The 17,634-nt window shown below is 36.1% G+C and overlaps 1 protein-coding gene across 2 annotated transcripts; it reads left to right on the forward strand.

The window, feature by feature from the left end:
• Positions 1–661: 661 nt before the first annotated feature.
• Positions 662–17,473, forward strand: spata6 (spermatogenesis associated 6). 2 transcript variants are annotated; one of them, XM_051117292.1, is made up of 13 exons: positions 662–797; positions 1,690–1,827; positions 1,930–1,978; positions 2,083–2,124; positions 2,581–2,705; positions 2,921–3,001; positions 6,028–6,276; positions 7,141–7,258; positions 8,836–8,876; positions 8,973–9,094; positions 11,438–11,534; positions 12,323–12,417; positions 17,267–17,473. In XM_051117292.1, exons 1-13 carry the CDS (start codon positions 708–710, stop codon positions 17,448–17,450), a joined length of 1,431 nt encoding a protein of 476 aa, XP_050973249.1. In that variant the 5' UTR covers positions 662–707; the 3' UTR covers positions 17,451–17,473. The 2 variants fall into 2 exon arrangements, with proteins under 2 accessions (XP_050973249.1, XP_050973250.1); XM_051117293.1 differs by lacking the exons at positions 662–797; positions 1,690–1,827; positions 1,930–1,978; ... (1 more) ...; positions 2,581–2,705; positions 2,921–3,001 and adding an exon at positions 3,175–4,617.
• The last annotated feature ends 161 nt before the right edge of the window (positions 17,474–17,634 follow it).

Below are 17,634 nucleotides of genomic sequence, written 5' to 3' on the forward strand. Positions count from 1 at the left end.
AAAATGGAGCACAAATGTTAGTTTATCTAAAGTAATTTTTTCTTGTTAGTATGGTTGAATTGCATCAGCGAAGATCAGTAACTAAGACACTGGTTAATAAAATGGGATTAAATACATAAAGGATATTTGTTTTATTTAACATATTTAATTATTGCAGGGTTGTGTCATATTCTGAGTTTGCATTTCACAGTTTTTATTCATTTTGAGGAATACTGAATCTGTTTTTTGTGAGTGAGATGAATTAATGCATGTTCACATGTAGTCTAGAATACAGTAACATCATGTTTACTCTCAATTTCCCCACAGGAGACTTGTCAATCAATAAATGGGGAAAAGAGTAACGGGCGTTACTTATTTGAAAAAAGTAACTCAGTTATTTTCTTAGAAATTAAAAAGTAATGCGTTACTTTACTAGTTAATATTATTATATTATTACGTAACTCGCGTTACTTGTAATGCGTTACCCCCAACACTGTTTATCTTAGACTGTACCACATTTTTATTTTTCAGACTATGTTTTAGGGAGTTCTAGCCTTTAGCTGAACTTCTGCCTTCCGCCTTAAAAACAACTGCTTATTTCCCCTAAAAAAAATTTTAGATTTTAATTTGTTGTCATTTAGTCACTTGATCTTGTCGTCATTTCCTCGCAGTTCCACAGCATCTGCTGCTTGCTTGGTTTGTTGTCATAACTACCAAGTTTAAAAAACATGGGCGGACTGACGCCGCCCAAGAAGCCTTCAGCCTCACAAATGAGACAAAAAGCGATAAAATGCGCTGTCGAGTTGGATATCCAGTCTGTAAGTACATCATCCCGCGTCCCATTTTGACGTTTTCGCTCAACAACAACACAAACATTCCTATTTGCGTGTGTTATGATAGAAGTTTCCGTGCTAGCTTATTGTTAGCAACAAGTGGCTACCACGGATGTCTGAGTCAGTCCATCAGCCATCAAGCACAGCTGCAACAAGCAGAAACATGCTAATAAACGCGCCTGCATTCATTCAAGCCTCCGACGTGTTTATTTGAAGCAATGCAAATGCAAACTCCTGCATTTTCAGTCTAGCTGTTAGCATCTAACTAGTTTTCGGTTCAGATGCTTGAGAAATCATTTTAAAATGTAACCCTGGACCACAAAACCAGTCATAAGGGTCAGTATTTTGAAATTGAGATTCATAAATCATCTGAAATAAATAAGGTTTCCATTGGTGTTTGGTTTGTTAGGATATGAAAATATTTGGCCGAAATATAACTATTTTAAAATCTGGAATCTGAGGGTGCAAAAAAAGAAATCTAAATATCGAGAAAATCGCCTTTAAAGTTGTCCAGATGAAGTTCTTAGCAATGCATTTTACTAATCAAAAATTAAGTTTTAATATATTTACGGTAGTAGATTTACAAAATATGTTCATGGAGCATGATCTTCCAGAAAAATCGATCACTTTGACCCATACAGTGTATTTTTGGCTATTGCTACAAATATACCCGGGCTACTTACGACTGGTTTTGTGGTACAGGGTCACATATGCTGATATGGTGCTGAAAAAAACATTTTTAGCACTTGTACTGCTTGATATTTTGTGGAAACCCAGGTACTTTTTTTCTTCAGGAATTATTGATGAATGAAGTTTAAAAGAGCAGTATTAAAAAAAGATGAAAGATGACCTCATGTCAATGTTTTTCCCCCTATAGATAACTTGTCCAGGGGTGGTGTTACCATCCCAAGAAGACATTTATGTGAGTGTTCGGATAATGGGCCAGTATCAGAAGTCCAAGTGTGTTCCTCCAGTTTTCCCTCTGCTGCTGCATGAAAAAATGGTGTTTGTGAAGGTAAGACATTATTGAAATGCCTTTGATTAATTTCAACCTATGACATGCTTTTTTTACTATCAGATTTCTTTGTTTTCTTTTCTCAACCGTTCTCTTGGACAGACCTTTGTGGGAGCAGTTGACCCGGGTGCTGTAGCTGAGCATCTGGAAAGTAAGAATCCTTTGGGCTGACTTCAGTTTGTCCTGTGTTCTTTCATAAAGCTCAGATCAATAAACGTATATACCTTTCCATCATGTTTTTTTCCTCCGCTGCAGATGATACAACTTCTTTAGAGCTCATTCAGCTCATTCCTCCAGGTAAGATCTCACATCCATTCCAGCTGTAACACTGACAGATATTTGAGGCTGTAGATTGAATTCTCCAACATATTGCTGTAAACTGAAAACATCACATTCGAGCTCAGCTTTGATTGAAGGCTCCGGCTTTTGCGGTTGATGCAACAACTGAATTCTCAGACCAGCTAGTACAATTTCAAAAATTAACCAGCATCAGCATGGGAATGCATACATTATTGGACCGAGCACTCTCATTACAGTATGCATAAATCATGCTGCTTTCAATGGAGGTCTCTTGGGCTGATTTGTATTTTTTTGCACACAATCTGACACTCATTCATTCCTGTTGCGTTATTGCTTTAAAACGGAAAGAAACAGCTTTATTACCCCGAAGCAACTTGATTACCCATAGCTGTCAAAAAAAACAACAGACAGAATTCACCATTCCATCATGCATTTTTTTATTTGACTGTGCAGAGGGTGAGATCCTGGCCACGTTTGAAGAAGACACCCGGGAGTTTCTGTATCCAGGCCCTCGTTTGACTCCCAGAAGCCCCGGCCCAGAGAGAGAGATTCTGATGAAGAGATCCATCTCTTTCCCTGTGCGTGTGTCTTCCTCTCAGCGTTTTTGTCATATCTCTGATGCATCTTAAAAGCCGGTCCCATTTTCCTGCTATTTGCTTGAAGACGTAGATTGTTTTGGTAAATTGATCTGCCAAGAGTGTTATTATCTGCATTTGCCCTCTGTCTTTTCATCATTTGAAAAGTTTTGTGATGTTTTTTTCTGCTCTCTATCTCTCCTGTCTCGTTCCCTCAGGGAATCTCTCCCAAAGTGGAGTTTTCAACGACGTCTATTATTGAGGAGTGTGATGTGAAACATGGTCAGCCTGCCATGTCTGTGAGTCTCTGGGCTTTTGTTATTGCCATTATATTGCAGCTGGTATTTGCTCCGTTCCAAAAGCTAGTGTGCTGCCTACATAGGCAGCTGCCTTTGAAGGCGTCTGGCTTCTGGAACGGTCGCACGACGCTTCTGCTCGTTAACAGTGCATTTATTTGTGACGCTAAATGAAAAGAAACACTGGGGTTTAAACGAAAAGGATCAAACGAAGGCTTATTGTTAGATGTGCGTGGGAGTCCGATGGGTCTCCCTGTCAGTCAAACTGTCTGTTGCCATCTGTGCCACTTTCTGCTGTCCTTCTAGTGGCCTCACGCCCCCTTTCAGGATGTTCTTTTTACCATGCAGGTAATTACAGAGAATTGGCTCGTTTCTAGTCGGATCGGCACTGATCAGTTGGACTCGGGCAGTCCGATTCGTTTAGAATCGCTGATCGAGTCCGTCTCCTTCATGTCAAGTTTCTCAGACCCTCGTTAGACAGCTTGTGCTGTTGACCGTCTCGTCGGGCCCGTTTCATGTGCGAGTCCTCCCTTTGTGGATGTCTCTAGTTCGGACTTGACACGGCATTCTGTAAAGCGGGCTTTCTCGGCGCGATTTGCATGCATTTGAACAGCGCTTGTTTCTTGTTTAATAAGCTACTTGTGGTGCTGGCTTTGTTGTTTCAAGGACATCCGGCTTTATCTCCCATTACCAACACCAGCCGAGCCACTAATCACATCAGACAAGCGCGACTCCTGCTTTAAAACGGCCTCTTTGTCCCTCCGTCCAAAGAAAAAGGAAGAAGAGAGAGAGGGGGAGAAGAATAAAAGGAGAAAAAGCCACTTAGTTTAATTTCATTAAATCTCGACTCTTCAAACGGCAATCGCTATCAGGATTTACTTTTTTCTTTCTCTGCTTTTTAAAAATGACTTAATATGCCAGGATGTTCCAATTAGCATTTAAATTATCGTTGTTTTTTTACATCCATGTAATGCCATTATCATATTAGGTTGAGACCGGCCATCAAATGCAATTAACATTTTTAAAAACGTATTTACCCAGGCAGCGCCTGCAGGAACGGAGTTATTGGGGCTCAGAATTATGTTAGCTGAGATTAGAGTTATTGAAGTCATTTGCCTGCAAAGGTGAGATTGGAACACTGAGGAAAGGTTTACATCAGGTTACATGTGTACATAACAAGGAAATTAGTGGATTAGCTCCGTACGAACAGAGAGACGTTCGCAATATCACTACAATAAAGCGTGACCTTATACTCTCTTCCTCTGGGATCTTCTTTTCCCTTTTTTTATTTCAAAGGTGAAGAGTGTCATTTCTGCATGACTAGTGGCAGCAGACAGAAAAACAGTGATTGTTTCCAAACACGCAGAGGCCGTGCATTAATGTTACTGGTGCTTGCTAAGGCATCACTATTATTTGTGCTCATAGTAAGGGATTTGAGCAAACCCCTAACCCACAGTATTATGTTTAAATGTGCTCTGGAAATGAATAATGTATCAAAACGTGTTGAGGAGAGGTGTACTATTTCTTTTAATAATCAAATCAATGTTTTATTCCTGGCAGATGATAAAATGGGAGAGCAACTGCCTAGCCACCACACAAAACACCTTGGCAACTGTGTTGTAAGATGCAAATAAACATACAGAGCACTTTAGATAGCATATAGCAACACCCTGCCAACCACCCACAATACTCCTTGACATTTTCTTCACAAAATGTTGTTGTTTTCTGTTACTTCTGAGCTTCTGAAAGTTTTGAAATATTTTAGAGAAAATAGTATTTTTGTTGACCATATTTCATGTACAAATATTTTAGTATTATTTAGATACTATTACATTATTTGTTAATATTTTGAAATGGCTTTTATTTTTGTTTTCAATTTAATTTTAGTTCACATTTTAGTTGCATTTAGTTTTGTTTTTTTATGGTACTCTGTTAGTTTTTTTTATACATATATTCCTATTTAGCTTTATATTTATTTTAATTTTAGTAACTGTCCTGCATTAAAGGGATAGTTTGCTAAAAAATTTAAGTTCTGTCATTAATTACTCACTCTCATGTTGTTCCGAACCTGTTCCAAAGACCTTAATTTTCTTTGGAACACAAATTCAGATGAAACCTGAGAGCTTATTAAAAAAAAAAAAAAGCAAAAAAAGTATTCTTGTAACAATGTCCATACTACCTTTCTGGGCCTTGAACGTGTCAGTTGCGTTGCTGTTTATGCAGGGTCAGAAAGCTCTCAGATTTCATCAAAAATATCTTGAAGCCTATTCGGACGGTATTTGTTTCTCATGGGGATGTAAGTTATTTTTACCATTTACAGGGGGTAGTCTGTAATTTTTATTGTTGTTTGAGTACAGAATGTTGGTACCTACTGTTTTTTGACAAACACCAAGGTTGTGTGGTAACTTAATTGCCATCTGAATCCACATCTCTGAATTTACGAGAAGAATTCAATTCAAAATTCAATGTTTAATACTTTTTGACTACTGCCGAACACCAAGCAGTAACTGTTGCATGCATATTTATTCCTGAAATGCTCGAAAGCATTTAAAAGAACAATACTTCATAACTGCTCCACCACAGCGAGTGGGAGCAGAAAGAGAAGAAAAGCATGTAAACAATTGAAATGGGCCTTTATTATGGCAGCAGCAGGTATGCAATACAATTTTACAATACAATTTACACAATAATAAGAATAAAATTGCAAATAAAATTAGAACTCACTCCTCAGCTGTGAATAAATCGCCATCCAAATCCATGAGGCTTATCATTGAGGTGCTATGTAAATTTATTTTTACGGATGTCCATATGAGAAACTATTACCATCCGAATAGGCCTTATATTTGTGTTTCGAAGATGAACGAAGTTCTTACGGGTTTGGAACGACATGAGCGTGAGTAATTAATAACAAAATTTTAATTTTGGTTGAACTATCCCTTTAGCTTTTTATGTATTTCATTGAATATTTCTAGTTAGCTGTATTGCAATTATGAATTAAATTCAGTGAATATGCCTTTGTTCCATTCCAGTCATGTGGTCGTTCCTCAACTAAGCCCTGTCATGTGAAAACTTGCCCTGCAAATGCAAAGAAGAAGCCAGGCACAGCGCCATCCTGTGGATACGAAAAGCCAACGGTGGCATCCCAAAGCCGTGCTCCTTCACCCTACACCCACCGCAAGATGTGTCAGCTGTCTGAGGAGGCCAGACAACGACTCAGCCACTTCAAACTGGGGCCTTACATATATAAAAAAGAGACGGTCCCTCAGGCTCCATTCGTGGTGGGTCATATTGACAAGCAGAGTGTATTGAGCACTTTTCATCTTTGATTAGTGATCACGGTGACACAGAACCAAGAATAAGCTCAGGTCAACTGCATGTTTATTAACATGTAGGCCCTTGTAATTTTATTGTAATTTGCAAGTTTGACAGGTGAATTACAATATATCTTCTCTGAGGGCTTTGATTACAGGAGACAGGCAGCTGTGTCAAAATCTTTACTTGTTTTTGTAACTGAAGTAAAAGCCTCAATTCTCCCTGTTGTTTCTTTTCCATGTTTTCTAAAACAACAGTGCATCCTGGGGTGCAAATATCAAAGCTGTCATGGTATAAAAGGCAGCTCTCGGATTTGTGTCTGATATCATCATGGCATTTTCTGTCACAGGCCTTTTAAAAAGTGGGTAGCCTTTTCAAAGAAAATCCCCAGGCTACAATTAACCTAAGTAATTAAAAGTCAGGCCGTGATTAGCAAATTCTTCCCTCTTATTTCAGCAGATTAGCTCGCTCGGTTTATGTGTGTTTAAAGTCGGCACACTTGTTTTGCATGAAAACTAAATAGCTTGTTTCATTAACTCGCTTGGTCACTTTACTATTTAAATGAAGTTCGAATGGACTAATTGAAGTCTGAGAGTTGAGTTTATACACAGACACCTGAGTCTGAGTAACTTCACTCTGAAGTTTCTCTCCTCACTTTCACCTTACTAGAAAAGTGATTAACTCTGAAATGAAAGTCAAATTCATTTGAATAATCAATGCTCTGTGTGTCAAAGGAATGTTGATGCACGTTGCTTCACCTGCTAAATCAGAGATGAACGATTATTTATCTTTTAATGGGCAACGTAGCTGATTGCATCTTCTGTTTGCAGGTGCCCCGAAGCCCAAACACGTCGCTGATGGAATCCTCCATGTGTTTTACACCTCAGTCATCTATTAAAAGAAGCCCACTACATCAGCGATCGCGGAGCTACACCACAGACCTCACAGGTTACTATGACATTTGTGTTTTTACATTTTTATTTGTGCCATTTATTCATCCTCATGTCCCTCTAAACCTGCATGACTTTGCTTTACAAAAGAAGGTATTTTGAAAAATGACTCTGTGGAGTCCAGTGTTGTTTCGGGTCCTACTGACTTTCATTAAATGGCCAAAAAGACTGTTCAAAAGAAAAGTAATTAATACTTCTTTGTTAATACGTATTAAGTTGATCAAAAATGACAGTAAAACATTTATGTTACAAAAGTTTTGTATTTTAAATAAATGCAGTCGCCAAGATAAAGCATCACAGTTGCCACAAAAGTCTTAAGCAGCACGACTGTTTTCAACATTGATAATAATAAGAAAATCTTGTGAGCACCACATCAGCATTTTTTTCTCAGAATTGCAGAATAGAGACTTGCAGTTCTGACTTTTTTTTTTTCCTCATAATTGATATAAACTTGCAACTGTGAGTTATAAAGTCAGATTTGTGAGAGATAACCCCACATTTCTGCCTTTTTTTCTAAGAATTGCATGATACAGACTTGCAATTCTGACTTTTTTTTTTCATAATTGTGATATAAACTTGCAATTGTAAGTAATAAAGTCAGAATTGTGAGATATAAACTCACAATTCTGCCTTTTTTTCCTCACAAATGCGAGTTTGTATCTCGAAATTCAGAATTGTTTTTTGACACAATTCTGACTTTTTTTCTCTCTTTATTGTGAGGTATAAACTCGCAATTGCAAGTTATAAAGTCCAATTTTGAGGGGCCTTTTATTGGAATTGCAAGTTTATATTATACAATTCTGACTTTTTTTTCTCGGAATTGTGATATAAACTTGCAACTGTGAGTTATAAAGTCAGAGCTGTGAGATATAAATTCATAGTTCTGCTTTTTTTTTCTTAGAATTGCATGATATAAACTCACAACTGCAAAAATAAAGCGAGAATTGTGACTCACAATTCTGACTTTTTTTCTCACAAATGAGTTTGTATCTCGCAATTCTGACTTTTTTTCAAGCAATTCTGACTTTTTTCCAATTTTGAGGGGCTTTTCTTAGAATTGTTTATATCTTGCAATTCTGACTTGATTTCTCAGAATTACGAGTGAATATCAGAAAATTGAGAGAAAAAAGACATGCAATTCTGACAAAAAAAAAAAAGTTAGAATTGTGAGATCAAAAGTTGCAATTACTTTTTTTTTTTTTTTTTTTTTTTTTTTTTTATAATTCAGTGGCCAAAATGGGCTTCCATAATAAACTAGTATAAAGGCTGCTATAATTCCATTTTCAAATATACTAAAAGTATAGCATTTGATCAACTAAATGCATGCTAAGTGAGCTTTTTTTACTTCTTAAAAAATGTTTTGAAAAATCTTATTGACTCCAAACCCCAAAAAGTCAGGTTAGAGTGACATGTTGGTGAGTAAATGATTTTCATTTCATTTGATAGGTGAGCGATGCTCTTAAATCCTGATTTTGAGTATTCGAATCAATTACTGATCATAAAGTATTATCAGATGTGTTTTTTGTGTGTTGTAGAGGATGCGTTTTACCATATTTCCCCTCTAAACTTTTCTAGATCCCTCTCTTCTTGGAAGTTTCAGATCAAAGCCCTCACATGTAAGTTACAAAGTGTTTGGTTTGAACAAATTACAGATTAACTGATGTTGGGTATTCACCATTTCTGACCCTGTTTTCTCCATGATATCCCTTTAGGAGGCATCCATGCAGGCGACCAGAAGTCCTCAAAATAAATCCCCCAAAGATCATTCCACCCCTGTGTCCATCACACTCAGAGATCAGAGTCCGGTCCTGAGCCGCTCTTCCCTGAGAGAACGGTACGTTTAACACAACTTATTCTACATTTGCACTGTTTGCTGCAAAGCAATTTAACACAGACTGACTTTGTTCTTGTCATCCTGTTCGATTTTGTCAGTGGATTGATTTGTTTTTTTCATTAGGACCAACATACAGAAGCATTATACTTAGTTATCCTTCCATATGTTTATTATATGTCATGCTTGTGCTTTTGCTAAAATCCATATTTTATGATATGCGAAACTAAAAGTGCTACCACTTCGCCCTTTTCCTATAAATTTCCAATTACGGGGTATTGACTAAATGTGCGGCTCATAAAAACAAAGCCTGGCAAACATTCTGCAAATCTATATTGTGATCACACACAACAGACAAGATGAATTTACTGCCTCACCTTCAAATGACAGAATCTGATGTTTGGTCATGTTTGTTCATTACTTATGAGAAGGGGGGGGGAAAGCTGCTGAGAAAACAAGGGGAAATGGTATTGATTGGGTTTCAGCGAGATCTAATGCGTTTGACCCGACGCACAGTTAAATAAATTCCGAGAGACCCTTGTCATTGATCTGAACATCGGCTGCGAAACCGGCAAATGTTTGTTTGTTTGTTTGCTAGTCTCTCTACCGCCGGCGCCTTTTCCGCAGGGGCATGAGCAAACATTTAAAATCAATAGACAATCTAAGTCTTGAGAGTAAATAGTGGGAAATGTGTGATACTATTCTGTCAATTGAAAGCATGACTGGAGTCACAGGCCCGGAGATTAAGGCTCGCTCCGCAGATTCGCACAATGAGAGATCAGGCACGTCTTTTTGAGCTGCTGATGGGGGGGGAGTGAAAGAAACGACGGTTTCTAAAGTTCAGGCTGGCCCTCTCTGGCCTTCTTCTATGCTAATAATAAATACCATCTTACGGCCTGCCTGCGTTCCGGCCATTAAAGATAAAGAACCACAGTGATGCATGACCTTTCATACAGATCTGCTGGTCTTTTTACTTCTGTATTCCTTTTAATAAAGATTCTAATGAATTCTCTTCTTCTTTCTTTTAACAAGCTCAGTGAGTTGATAATATATTGCTAGTTTATTCACGCACAGGTTTTGATATTGTAGACCCAAGGACACGGCTCAAATGTTTGGGTAATTCTTCATCTGAGCTTCTCTCTTGTGGCATATTTAGATGCATAAAAAGAAAATATCAGCATTTGCTACAGGGGTGGAGATAAACGTATCTGTATGTGTATTTGTTATTTAACTTCATGATTTAACTGGACTGAAATTTACAAGTCGTATTTCCCAAGTTGACAGAGCTCCAATGTAAGGGCAACAGCACAGACTAGTGGTCTGAGCTGGTAATTTTGGTAATTATTTCAGTATAAATTTTGAGTGTTTCTTTTTTTATTATTATTATTTGTTTTATTATTATGCCTTTATAATATTTATTATAATGTATAATTGTTTATGTATGTATACATGTATATGTATATGTATATGTATATGTATATGTATATGTATATGTATATATATATATATATATATACAAATTACATTTTTTAAATGATATATAATACATTAAATTTTATATATATATATATATATATATATAATTTAATTATTATATATTATAATAATAATATATTATAATGATATTAAGGCAATTTTAATATATATATATATCGTATATTAAAAATATTATAATATTATTATTATTATTATATTATATTTTTGAGTTCTGTGTAAAATTTGATCAAGTTTGACTTTTCTTCTTCTTCTTCTTTTTTTTTTTTTTGCAGTGCAAACAAAAACAATAAGCACATGAATACCGAAACATTTGCAATTGAAACAGTTTTCTGACAGAATTACAAGGGTGACTGTACCATGACTGTATATAAAATATTGTATATATGTGTGTATGTATGTAAGTAAAATGTTTACAAATAACTCAATTTGTATATATTACATTAAATATATATATATATATATATATATATATAGTTAATTATATTATTTATTATTAAGACAGTGTAATGAAATTATAATATTTTGTATATTAATTTTAATATTAGGATATATAGTACATTAAAAATGAAAAAATGTGTGTGATTATGTAAATGTATAAAATTTCTATATACATGTATTGTATTTGTATTTATTTTACATATATACGTATATATATTATTTTAAATGTGTGTGTGTGTGTGTGTATATATATATATATATATATATATATATATATATTCATTGTCTCCAACCAGTCCTGTGTAAATTGATTTTCTGGTGAAATTCCAAGACTTCATTACTCATATTTGTGTAAAGACTTTGGTCCCTTTGATTTGTATTTTCAGTCCTGTTGTTTTCCATCTCCAACAGGTTCCAGAGTTCATCCAGTCCCTCACAGTCGGAGGAGATCCACAAACGAGTGCAGAGAATCCTAAACATCCACGGACCCCGCTGCAAGCTTTCTTTTGTACGTCTCGTCTGAGATCGCAACTGCATGTAATGCTGTCATTCTGTGCGCACGTTAACCCATGCAAAATCATTCTCCAAAACACTCATTACGGCACATGTCAGTGTTTCAAACGTCCTCCATTGATTCTGTCAGGCGCTCTGTATTCTTCACATCCATTGTGTCAGGATGTGCCGCCACTGTCTTCCAGGAAGTGAACGAGGTAATCACCTTACGTGCTCATTCTCTCTGTTAGCTCGAGTCGTGGGACGCTTAAACGCATCACCGCCCACACCGTGTTTCGCTGGAACACCCTGTCGTGAAAGAAAAGCGAAAGAGTTCTAATTACTCTAAAGCTTCCCCAAATCCTCCCTCAGAGGAAAAAAGAAGCGCATGTTCACTGGGAGGGAGGTCTGCTTGATGACGGCTGTCGTTACAGCCTCATCTTTTACTGATAGAAGAGAGAGAAGAGATGCCACAGTGGCACAGTTGGGTGCCAAGCGCCATGTGGCTGAAGCCCAGCTCAAGAAGGGAAATGTGTAATCCACTCCAGAGTTAAAAAGAGAGAAGGACTGGGATTTATTTTTAACCGTTTTAATCAAGCAGTTCAAAGGATCTGCTTTTATGAGAGTTTCACTCTTCATTGCATTAGCAGATTTTGGAAAAAATTAATTAGTTTGAGATATTCGGCAATGCTGCTTACATATCTTTGTGCTAATTTCACCATATTATAATTAAACATTGGTTTATTGCGTTATTTAGTGACAATGATTTGAATATTTTCATGACTAAAGTGTGTGTGTTGTCAGGATGAAGAGAGTGAGGAGGAGGAGGGGGTCAGACAGAGTTCACGTGTTTCCTCCCACCGTGACTCAGTAATTGACAGCTGGCTGCCGCAGGACAGGTAAACATCGCCTCATTTCAAACTGTTTAGGATTTCTAGTCTAAATTAAAATTTAAAGAATCTTTCCTGTGGGTGAAATATTTTTCAATAAAGATTTTAATATTTAATATCCTTAAATATTTAATTTGTAAACTCTTTTAAACTTATTAATGTAAAGCCTATATTCATTCTTAATTTCTTAAAGAAGAGTTTTACAAAATTAATTTGTAAAATATTTACTCACAGTCAAGCCATCCAAGTTATGTGCATGTATGTTGGTATGTATTTATGTATGTATGCATTTATGTATGTGTGTGTGTGTGTGTATAGTACATATATAGTGCACACACTATATTGCCAAAAGTATTGGGACACCGCCTTCTAATGAACAGGTTTGACTACTTTAGTAAATTTCCATTAGTACAAATCGTAATTTTTAAGCATATAATGATATTCTAGGGAATTGTGTACTTCAAATTTTATAGCAACAGTTTGGACAGGAGCCTTTTATATTATAACATGACAATGCCTCTGTGTATAAGGCAAGGTTCAAAATTAAATTATTGATTCAGTCACTGTGGAAAAACTTGACTGGTCTGCATGACGCTAAATCCTAATCCCAGCTGAACACCTCTTGGTGTGACTTTAAATGCAGACCTTGCGCCAAAAACTCCAATGACTTGTACATACACTATATGGACCAAAGGACACCCCCTTCTTTTGAAGAGAAAAAGGCACTTTCAAAGCTGTGGCAACAAAGATGGAAACAGACAGTTGAGTGCGCAAGCCTTTAAAGTAACGTTATTCTCCTTTGTCAGTGAGAGACGTGTTCAGAATCAGCACATGATCACTGTCTAATGGGATTTGTTTTCAAGTGTGCAACTCCTGGCATTCACTGTTCTTCTGCTGGCGGTTATCAAACAGAGTTGCATTACTGTGTATGTATGGATATGTATGTGTATTAGGGGTGTAACGATACATGTATTAGTACCGAACCGTCACGGTGCGTGAGGCCTTACTACGAATACAGGCAATTCACTCTCAATCCAGAAGGGGGTGCCCGCAATAATGCATCTCTGTTTGATAACCGCTGACAGAAGAACAGCGAATGCCAGGAGTTGCACACTTGAAAACAAAGCCCACTAGTCAGTGACCATGTGTGTCACTCACTGACAAAGGAGTATAACGTTACTTTAAAGGCTTGTGCACTCAACTCTCTGCGAAATGGAGCTTTGTGCTCTTGTATCCTACCTCCATCATTCGGCACAAATCCAAATATTCCATAATATTTCCATATTTGCGATGCATCCAAATGCTTAACTATTATTTATTATGTAAATTACAGACTTTGTACTTCAGTCGCGTTCTAATGGTGACACAGTGAGGCGTGCGTGCTGATGTTTGGTTCACTGTATTTTATTTTGATAAATAACGTTACCAAAGCCTGGAACGAAGATGTTTTGTGTTTGTGTGTGCTGGCACAATTACTTCAACTTTCCTCATACCAGCAAAATCAACTTAAACAAACAAACAAGCAAAAAACAAATATGTTGTCGCTTTCTGCCATTTGAGTTTCCTTTCTATCACAAAACTGAACTGAAACTCAGCAAATATAAGCTACGTTGCATGTCACAGTTTTTTCCCTTGTCTCTCAGTTAAATTAAATATATTTAAAGTATTTATTTCTTGTATGTATATATGTACTGCAGATTTTATAGCCTATATATGACATTAATTTGACATAATATTTAGTATTTTCACATGTAGGTGAAAAAAAAATTAATTTGTACTACAGTCTGTTTACATCTACATCAGACATCAGATTTTTTTTGTTTTCTGTTGTACCGAAATCGTATTGAACCGTGACCCTCGCACCAAGGTACTTACCGAACTGTGACATCTGTGTACCGTTACACCCCTAGTGTGTGTTTGTATGTATGTATGTATGTATGGGTGTGTATATATGTATAAATGTGTATGTATGTAGGTGTATGTATGTATGTGTGTGTGTGTGTGTGTGTGTGTGTGTGTGTGTGTGTGTGTGTGAATGTATGTATGTATGTATGTATGTATGAGTGTGTATGCATGTAAATATATGTATGTGTGTATATATAAATGTGTATGTATGTAGGTGTATGTATGTATGCATGTGTATGTATGTATGTACGTGTGTGTGTGTGTGTGTATGTGTATGTGTATGTATGCGTGTGTGTATGTGTGTGAATTTGTGTGTGTGCGCGCGCATGTTTGTAGGTGTACATATGTAGGTATGTGTGTGTGTGTATGTACATGTATGTATGTACAGTAGTCAACATTTGAAGTGGATCAAAACGTTTCATCAAAGTTGTCCTAAAACCAAAATAATACCCGTTCTTGTCTTTGAACTTTTTTGATCCACTTCAAATGTATGTATGTGTGTGTGTGTGTATGTATGGGTGTGTATGTATGTATAAATATATATGTATAAATGTGTATGTATGTATGTATGTATGTATGTATGTATGGGTGTGTATGCATGTGTATGTATGTATGTGTGTATATATAAATGTGTATGTATGTAGGTGTCTGTGTGTATATATATGTGTGTGTATGTATGTATGTACGTGTGTGTGTTTATATATATGTATGTGAATCTGTGTGTATGTGTGTGTGTATATATATGTGTGTGTACGTATGTACGTGGTGTGTGTGTATGTATGCACGCGTGCGTATATGTATGTGTGTATGTATGTATGTATGCGCGTGCGTATGTGTATATATGCGTGTATGCAGGTGTATGTATGCGTGTATATGTATGTGAATCTGTGTGTATATATGTGTATGTATGTAAAATGTGTGTATGTATATTTATGTATGTATGTATGTGTCTATATGTATATATGTGTGAGGTGTGCATGTATATATATGTGTGTGTGTGTGTATATGTATGTGAATTTGTATGTATATATATATGTGTGTGTGATATATATACATATATACACAATGTACGTATGTACGTTGTGTGTGTGTGTGTGTATATGTAGGTGTATATATAAATGTGTGAGGTGTGTATGTATGTGTGTGTGTGTGTGCGCGCGCATGTTTGTAGGTGTACGTATGTAGGTGTGTGTGTGTGTGTGTGTGTATATGTATGTATATACAGCAGTCAACATTTGAAGTGGATCAAAATGTTTCATCAAAGTTGTCCTAAAACCAAAATAATACCCGTTCTTGTCTTTGAACTTTTTTGATCCACTTCAAATGTGTGTGTGTGTGTGCGCGCGTGCATGTTTGTAGGTGTACGTATGTAGGTATGTGTTTGTGTGTATATATAAATGTGTGTGTATGTATGTATGTATGTATGTATGTACGTGTAAGTGTGTGTATGTATGTATGGGTGTGTATATATGTATAAATGTGTATGTATGTAGGTGTATGTATGTATGTATGTATGGGTGTGTATGCATGTATGTGTGTATATATAAATGTGTATGTGTGTATGTATGTATGTACATGTGTGTTTATATATGTGTGAATCTGTGTGTATGTGTGTGTATATATATGTGTGTGTACGTATGTACGTTGTATGTGTGTGTATGCGCGCGTGCGTATATGTATGTGTGTATGTATGTATGCATGCATGCGCGTGCGTATGTGTATATATGCATGTATGCAGGTGTATGTATGCGTGTGTATATGTATGTGAATCTGTGTATATATATATGTATATATATGTGTATGTTGTGTGTGTGTATGTATATTTATGTATGTATATATATGTATGAGGTGTGCATGTATATGTGTGTGTGTGTATATGTATGTGAATTTGTATGTATGTGTATATGTGTGTGTGAGATATATATATATATATATATATATATATATATATATACAATGTACGTATGTACGTTGTGTGTGTGTGTATATGTAAGTGTGTATATATATGTGTGAGGTATGTATGTGTATGTGTGTGTGTGTGTGCGCATGTTTGTGGGTGTACGTATGTAGGTACATACACACATGTGTGTGTACATGTATGTACAGTAGTCAACATTTGAAGTGGATCAAAACGTGTCATCAAAGTTGTCCTAAAACCAAAATAATACCCGTTCTTGTCTTTGATTAACTTTTGTGTGTGTGTGTGTGTGTGTATGTATGCGTGCGTATGTATATATGCATGTATGCAGGTGTATGTATGCGTGTGTATATGTATGTGAATCTGTATATGTGTGTGTGTGTACGTACATGTATGTACAGTAGTCAACATTTGAAGTAGATCAAAACGTTTCATCAAAGTTGTCCTAAAACCAAAATAATACCTGTTCTTGTCTTTGAACTTTTTTTGATCCACTTCAAATGTGTATGTTTGTATGTATGTATCTGTATGTGTGTGTGTGTGTGTATATATATATATATAATGTGTATGTATGTATGTTTGTAAATATGTGTGTATGTATATACGTATATATATGTAGGTATGTATGGGTGTGTATATATGTGTATGTGTGTGTGTGCATGTAAATGTATGTGTGTATATATAAATGTGTATGTATGTGTGTTTATATATGTATGTAGGTGTATGTATGTGTGTGTATATGTGTATTTGTATGTGAACGTGTGTATGTTTATATGTACATGTATGTGTGTATATGTGCATGTGTATGTATTTATGTGTGTGCATGTCTCTATATACATACACATTCTTGTGTGTGTATATATATATTATGTATGTGTGTGTGTGTATATATGGAGTAATAGTAAGTTATAGATAAATTTAGTGGTTAGCAATTTCTAGTTTGCCTTGCTAATGTGAGTTTGTCATAGTTTGCAGTGGAATATAGTTCTAAATTTTTTGACATTTCATAAACATTGTGTCCTGTCCATACTGCAGGCTTATTCCGGCAGAACCATCTGTTAATTTAGACGGTGGAACATTCTGGACTAAAAGAGCGGCTGCATACACAGGAAAGCCCCACAGAGCTGCGTTTGAGGACAGTTTGAGCAAAATCTACAAGAACCTCTATAGAAACGCATCACAAACAGGACACAGTGGACAAAGCACCTCCACACAATGACCACAGAGATGTGTGTGTTTGTGTATAAATCATTTAATGTGTTTGCATATGTCTGGTAAATCAAATCAGGAAACAGTATGGGTGGTGGGAGTGTGACTGTTATATACCTTTTTTATTAACTTCCATAATGATAACACCAGTCAGTCTTCCAATCTCAGTCCATTCAAGAAAAAACTTTAAAAAG

Source organism: Labeo rohita, chromosome 8, assembly GCF_022985175.1.
Source record: "Labeo rohita strain BAU-BD-2019 chromosome 8, IGBB_LRoh.1.0, whole genome shotgun sequence".
Taxonomy (NCBI): domain Eukaryota; kingdom Metazoa; phylum Chordata; class Actinopteri; order Cypriniformes; family Cyprinidae; genus Labeo; species Labeo rohita.